We start from the raw sequence: 7767 nt of genomic DNA on the forward strand, positions 1-7767 counted from the left end.
ATTTTTAGTAGAAACGGGGTTTCACCGTGTTACCCAGGATGGTCTCGATCTCCTGACCTCGTGATCCACCCGCCTCGGCCTCTCAAAGTGCTGGGATTACAGGCGTGAGCCACCGCACCTGGCCTAGCCTAAATTCTTTAATATTTTATTTTATTAGATGACAATCCCAAAGTTTACTGCAAATAAAATTAATAAAAGCAGTTTTCTTTTTAAAATCACACTCCTGGCCCAAATTTTGCCTCAACATTAGTGAAGAACCCTACTGGCCTGACTAAAACCTCGAGCTGCCTCAGAGTATTCACTCAGGAATAATTAGAACTTGGCGCTCTCTTCTCTCTCTCTCTGTCTCTTTCTCTCTCTCTCTCTCTTTCTCTCTCTATTTGTGTGTGTGTGTTTTCACATACTAATATGCATTTGTTCTTATGCATGTAACAATACAGACATGCAGTGTAACAAAAATAGAAACAAACATCTTGAATATGCTTTTAAAGGACAAGAGAATGCTTTAAAAGCATTTTTATCTTCAAAATCTGATAGAATCAGGATGTGTTTAACAACTCCCGTTGGCAACTCCTCGGTCTTACACTGTGACTGGAAAAGAAGGAATCCCCTGGGATGTTGTATCATCCAGGGTAATCCTTAGAATGTGAGGATGTCAGGACGTTGAGGTTCCTGATATCCTCACTAGGATATAGTCTTTTACCTCAAGGTCTCAGGCTGTGACCTGGCCCTCAAATGATGAATCATGACTCCCATTACCACCATAGGGTCCCTAGTGACCAAAATCAAAATCTGTATTTAGGTAGCTCCGCCCTGCCCCCACCCCATGAGTTCTGTCACCAGGGAGTCCTTGTGAACAGACTTGGGACTTTGGAGATGGGAAATTGTTATTTGCCAAACTTATGCTTTATGCCAATGACATAGGCCCACTGGTCAGATTTCACAGAGAAGCTTATAGAACTCCAACTTTGTAGAGAAGTTTTTAAACCTAGAGTGCAAAGCAAACAGCAGTACTTTTGCTTTTAAAACACCTTTTTAAAAAGTAGGAAACAATAGGCCGGGCGCGGTGGCTCAAGCCTGTAATCCCAGCACTTTGGGAGGCCGAGACGGGCGGATCACGAGGTCAGGAGATCGAGACCATCCTGGCTAACACGGTGAAACCCCGTCTCTACTAAAAAATACAAAAAATTAGCCGGGCGAGGTGGCAGTCGCCTGTAGTCCCAGCTACTCGGGAGGCTGAGGCAGGAGAATGGTGTGAACCCGGGAGGCGGAGTTTGCAGTGAGCTGAGATCCGGCCACAGCACTCCAGCCTGGGCGGCAGGGCGAGACTGCGTCTAAAAAAAAAAAAAAAAAATAGTAGGAAACAATAGTCAGACCTCTGAAAAGTATCTTCAGTCCACATGCAGTATCTGTTTGCATTTGGCATTAGAGTTCCGCTTGCTGGACTACAGCCTCAGAATTAAGAGAGCGGGCTGGGCGTGGTGGCTCACGCCTGTAATCTCAGCGCTTTGGGAGGCCGAGGCAGGCATATCACCTGAGGTCAGGAGTTCAAGACCAGCCTGGTCAACATGGTGAAACCCTGTCTCTACTAAAAATACAAAAATTACCCGGGCGTGGTGGTGCGTGCCTGTAATCCCAGCTACCCGGGAGGCTGAGGCAGGGGAATCACTGGAACTTAGGAGGCAGAGGCTGCAGTGAGCCAAGATTACTCCACTGCACTCCACCCTGAGAGATCGAGTGCGACTCCATCTCAAAAAAAAAAAAAAAATAGAGCAATGAATGATGGTGATGCTAAAGAATGGAGCCATCCCCTGAAAGAGGAAAGTGGAGAGGAACAGAACCTACCAAAATCTATCTTCTCTGCCTCTCCTTGACTCCAAGTGGCTCAGTTTCTGGAGTGCTAGTAAAAGATAAGGTCAGATCTGACTGGAGGAAAAACTGGAGAAATTCATCTCTGTGAAATTCTCCTACCTGCCATTTCCTCTTTATTCCATCCCCACTTCCATTCTCTGTCCCATTTCCCAGACCTAAGAGAAGCTGCTTCAGTAGACCACTGTCCCAGAGGAGTTTGCATTTAAAAGGATACCCTTGAAAGTTCCAAAGGGAACTCAGGTATAATTCCAGCATTCTGGAGGGCAGGATGGGCCTCATGTCCTAGGGCTTTTGGAATGTGTCTCCCCTTGAATCCAGGCCAGGAAACAGGGTCCTCACTGATGGGCTTTCCTATAGGATAACAGGCCAACCTCTTCAGCAAAAATACCCAGCTGTGAGCCAGGACTACTGCCAGCCAGGCACTCCAGGCTGCTAATCCTTAAGAGGTGACCACAGCTGTGCTGGCACTTGTCCCTCCCTTGACTGACAAAGCTTCAGGAAGGAGACCCAGTTATGGTATCAGCAATTGTTCCAGAAATCCAAAGGGCTCTTGTAAGATGCTGTAGAACTCCAGTTTGGGGTTTCGGGTGTAGGAATCTGCTAGAGAGGTGTGGCTTGAGAAAGGGAAATCTGACCTATCAGGAATGGTGGTAGGGGCCTTTGGAGGCAAAGCCAGGGATAGATAACTAGCAATAAATGCTGAGTGATCAGTTAGAACAAATTCTTTCTCAGGGCCTCTTCTGATTTCTGTGAGTGGCTGCATGTACACACCTATAGCAAGAAGAACTAAGGAAAGGCATTGTTTCCAAAAGTCCCAAGAATAGAATTAGAATTCTCTTTGGAGCTGCCCCCAAACCAAGAACATACGCAAAAAGAGCTGGGACTCAGTATAAAAGATCAAACTATAGAAGGACAAGGCATTTAAAATGCAGCAACAGAACTCAAGAGAGAAGCCAACAGCCTACTTCCACCTTTCCTTGATTTTGATTACTTTCTTTTTTTTTTTTTTTTTTTTTTTTTTTTTTGTCGCCCAGGCTGGAGTGCAGTGGCCGGATCTCAGCTCACTACAAGCCCCGCCTCCCGGGGTTCACGCCATTCTCCTGCCTCAGCCTCCGGAGTAGCTGGGACTATAGGCGTCCGCCACCTCGCCTGGCTAGTTTTTTTTTGTATTTTTTTAGTAGAGACGGGGTTTCACCGTGTTAGCCAGGATGGTCTCGATATCCTGACCTCGTGATCCACCCGTCTCGGCCTCCCAAAGTGCTGGGATTACAGGCTTGAGCCACCGCGCCCGGCCGATTTTGATTACTTTCATTCTGGGCCCTGGAGCCTCAGTCTTGTCACCTAATATCTCTGTTAATTCAAATTCCTTTTCTCAATTAGCTTCTAAGATTATTCAACAACAAGGTAAGAAATTGATTCCTATTGTATTTTCCAAGAATCAGGGTCAGATAATGTCATTATAAAACATCACACTGATTTTTAAAAGAACTGCAAAACAGATTTAAGTTCTATTATATGGCTAATTCTAATTCTGCTATGTGCTTTATTTTCTTGCCATATTTAATGACTCAGTACTAAAACCCTGTTTTAATTTTTTGTATGTTTCTGGCAAGTAAATATCATTAAAAAATTATTTCCCATTTACAGTGACCCCCTGAAGTGTGCTTTGCCCACCAAAGCTTACTTGCTCTACATGGCCCCAGAAAAAAAAAAAAAAAAGTCAATATTACTTCTTCAGGGACAGTGCCTCAGAGATATTCTCTTTTTACCCTCATTGTCAAGGGAATGGTCACTTAATCAAAGGTCAGTGGGTCCATCTTGAAAATATGCTAGAAACAGATTTACTCATGTTCTGTCTCCAGACTAGATGTTAACTACCTAAGCATAATTAGCAACAGGATGCCAGTCACTGAGAGTACTTTTTACTTCATGTCTGGAGAGTTTAGGTGCCTTCATTTTAATAGGGGCCTTGGTGCTAGTTATCAAATTGACAGTCTTGACCTGACTTCTAAAAGTGGCTGTAAAACGATGCCTAGTAAATTAAGATAAATGCCAAATTCCTCTGAGGAAATAGGCCTAAATCATTACTGTGAAATGGGCATTCAGGTTTGGGGCCAGGACTTCACAATAAGGATATAAATACTAGCCTGGGCATGAGGGAAGATGTGCACTTAGCTATTGTACACACAAGATAACAGTGACTCACTTTATTCAGCATTATGCTTGGCTGGAGATTTTAAATTCCTTTTTAAAAACAAGACTATTGTACCACAGGGTAAAGATTTTATTATCCTCAATAATGGGATTGAATATGCCAAGGCATGGAAACAGGAAATTCGATCTGCTGATACTCAGTGCCAAGACAGGGGTTATCGAAATCCACAATGGGTCACTTTGGTGGGCTTTCCAATGTTGCGGTGGCCTGGAAACACAGGGACCTGAAGTAGGGAAATGTCTGACTCCAACTAGGAGAGGTGGTAGAAGTCATGCTAGATCAGGTTCCAGGCAGTAGTATGGAGTCAGAACATAGGCATTTACTGTACCTCTGCTATTTCAGTATTGCTGAAATACTAAACTGGGAGGCGAAGGCACTAAGCAGTTATGCAGAGGGGTTACTGATCTGGCTCTTTCCCACAGATGCCACTATCAAATAGTGCAGAGAAGCTAGCAGAGTCACTGCTGATGTATTATATTACCGCTTGATAAATCATGTATGAATAACCCAAATTGGTCAAACAGATCCCTGAAGACAAATTGCAAGTCATAAACCTTCAACCTGAATCCTAATTTTTATCAATAACCAGGAGAGTTCATATTTATCTTATTTTTTCTGTATTTTCTTCACTGAAACTTCTTCACTACCTACTTATTTTGCTTCCCTCTTTCTCAGATTTATTGCTTCCTGCCCTGATATTTGGGGAGGGAAAAAAGAGGGGGCTGTGATTTAGTTTCCTGTCAAGACTCAAATTAGATACACTGCCTATTTATCACTAAAACCTGCCAGTTGGCCAATTTTAAATGAGGTGACGGGACATTAACTCAGAACCCTCTGCCCACTGTCTTCCTCTGCACTGACCCCTAGCCAGACTTGTGGGAATGGAAAGCAAAATGATGAGTGTCCAGACATCTTCTCTTCTCTGGAATGTTCCACCAACCAGACTGCACCAATAACCCTAAGCTATTAATGGGAAAAATCCCCAGGAGACATATGCACAAGTTTAATCAGCTTTTATTCTTTTAGAGTCAGGGTCTTGCTCTGCTGCCCAGGCTGGAGTGCAGTGGCACAATCATGGCTCACTGCAGCCTCCAATTCCCAGGCTCAAGAGATCCACCTACCTCAGCCTCCCGAGTAGCTGGGACTACAGATATGAGCCACGATTCCTGGCTAAGTTCTTTCATTTTCTTTCTTTCTTTTTTTTTTTTTTTTCTTGAGACAGGGTCTTGTTACATTGCCCAGGCTGGTATCAAACTCCTGGTCTCAAGTAACCTTCCTTCCTCAGTCTCCCAAGTTGCTAGGATTACAGGCATGAGCCACCATGCCTGGCTCTACTCAGCTTTCTGTAGTCAAAAGTTCATCTAAGTGCAGGTTGGTTGGTGGAACACTCCAAAGAAGAGAACTTTCTTAAGCCAGAGGGAATATGAAGATCTTTGCTTCTCTATCTGCCCTTTCATTATCTATTAACATTTACGATTCATCAAAACATGGGTCTGTCTCCCCATAGGAGAAATCATTGGCATTCACATACCCATCACCACTAGGGTTGGTTATGTTTGCCTTGACCCAGTAGTCCCCCATAATCAAGTTGATTTCCCTCTTAAGAGATTAGTCCTTTAAACTTCTGCTCTGGTCTTTTTCTGCCCCCTTAGGTCATGGATTATATGGGACTTTTGAAATGTTATCCTCCTGGAGGAAAACTAGAGAAGACCAACATGTTAAAGAGAGAACTGCAGCAGTCTATGCAGACTCCATGCTCTCCTTTTCTCTCACCACTGCCATGTACCTGGTCACCTTTGGCATAGGGGCCAGCCCTTTCACAAACATTGAGGCAGCCAGGATTTTCTGCTGCAATTCCTGTATTGCAATCTTCTTCAACTACCTCTATGTACTCTCGTTTTATGGTTCCAGCCTAGTGTTCACTGGCTACATAGAAAATAATTACCAGCATAGTATCTTCTGTAGAAAAGTCCCAAAGCCTGAGGCATTGCAGGAGAAACCGGCATGGTACAGGTTTCTCCTGACAGCCAGATTCAGTGAGGACACAACCGAAGGCGAGGAAGCGAACACTTACGAGAGTCACCTATTGGTATGTTTCCTCAAACGCTATTACTGTGACTGGATAACCAACACCTATGTCAAGCCTTTTGTAGTTCTCTTTTACCTTATTTATATTTCCTTTGCCTTAATGGGCTATCTGCAGGTCAGTGAAGGGTCAGACCTTAGTAACATCGTAGCAACCGCGACACAAACCATTGAGTACACTACTGCCCAGCAAAAGTACTTTAGCAACTACAGTCCTGTGATTGGGTTTTACATATATGAGTCTATAGAATACTGGAACACTAGTGTCCAAGAAGATGTTCTAGAATACACCAAGGGGTTTGTGCGGATATCCTGGTTTGAGAGCTATTTAAATTACCTTCGGAAACTCAATGTATCCACTGGCTTGCCTAAGAAAAATTTCACAGACATGTTGAGGAATTCCTTTCTGAAAGCCCCTCAATTTTCACATTTTCAAGAGGACATCATCTTCTCTAAAAAATACAACGATGAGGTCGATGTAGTGGCCTCCAGAATGTTTTTGGTGGCCAAGACCATGGAAACAAACAGAGAAGAACTCTATGATCTCTTGGAAACCCTGAGGAGACTTTCTGTCACCTCCAAGGTGAAGTTCATCGTCTTCAATCCGTCCTTTGTGTACATGGATCGATATGCCTCCTCTCTGGGAGCCCCCCTGCACAACTCCTGCATCAGTGCTTTGTTCCTGCTCTTCTTCTCGGCATTCCTGGTGGCAGATTCACTGATTAACGTCTGGATCACTCTAACAGTTGTGTCCGTGGAGTTTGGAGTGATAGGTTTCATGACATTATGGAAAGTAGAACTGGACTGCATTTCTGTGCTGTGCTTAATTTATGGAATTAATTATACAATTGACAATTGTGCTCCACTGTTATCCACATTTGTTCTGGGCAAGGATTTCACAAGAACTAAATGGGTAAAAAATGCCCTGGAAGTGCATGGGGTAGCTATTTTACAGAGTTACCTCTGCTATATTGTTGGTCTGATTCCTCTTGCAGCTGTGCCTTCAAATCTGACCTGTACACTGTTCAGGTGCTTGTTTTTAATAGCATTTGTCACCTTCTTTCACTGCTTTGCCATTTTACCTGTGATACTGACTTTCCTGCCACCCTCTAAGAAAAAAAGGAAAGAGAAGAAAAATCCTGAGAACCGGGAGGAAATTGAGTGTGTAGAAATGGTGGATATCGATAGTACCCGTGTGGTTGACCAAATTACAACAGTGTGATAATGTCTTCTTGGTATATTTTCACCTTAGGTCTTATCAAGACCAAAGAGATTATGTTAATGAAACAATTAAATTCAAAGTTGTTCCCTTTTTTAAAGATAGGAAACAGGCATTGCCAAAAAAAAAAAAAAAAAAAAAAGGAAGGGACAATGGGAAGAAATGGGCATGGCATATTTTCAGTCTTTAAAACAAAAGAGTTGTTATGAGAATTCACACACACACACACACCCTAGGAGACCTATAGTCTCTTAAACTAAGATCAAATAGAAGAAAGCTTATTAACAAGCAGGATCTTGTCTTATCCAAACTGCAGATGTTGCTGGCATTGTGACAAAACCCACTGATAGAAAGGTCAACTGCCAAGGCAGAAACA

At 43.3% G+C, this 7767-nt stretch overlaps 1 protein-coding gene across 1 annotated transcript in view; it reads left to right on the top strand.

Annotated features, from left to right (window-relative positions):
• PTCHD1 (patched domain containing 1) overlaps positions 1-7520 on the top strand; it is a 62884-nt gene extending 55364 nt beyond the window's left edge. The window contains exon 3 of the mRNA XM_011935103.1: positions 5740-7520. Coding sequence (XP_011790493.1) covers positions 5740-7394 — 1655 coding nt within the window. The 3' untranslated portion in view covers positions 7395-7520. The remainder of the gene's footprint in view (positions 1-5739) is intronic.
• The last annotated feature ends 247 nt before the right edge of the window (positions 7521-7767 follow it).

The sequence above is a fragment of the Colobus angolensis genome, unplaced genomic scaffold (genome assembly GCF_000951035.1).
Source record: "Colobus angolensis palliatus isolate OR3802 unplaced genomic scaffold, Cang.pa_1.0 Scaffold140, whole genome shotgun sequence".
Classification (NCBI taxonomy): domain Eukaryota; kingdom Metazoa; phylum Chordata; class Mammalia; order Primates; family Cercopithecidae; genus Colobus; species Colobus angolensis.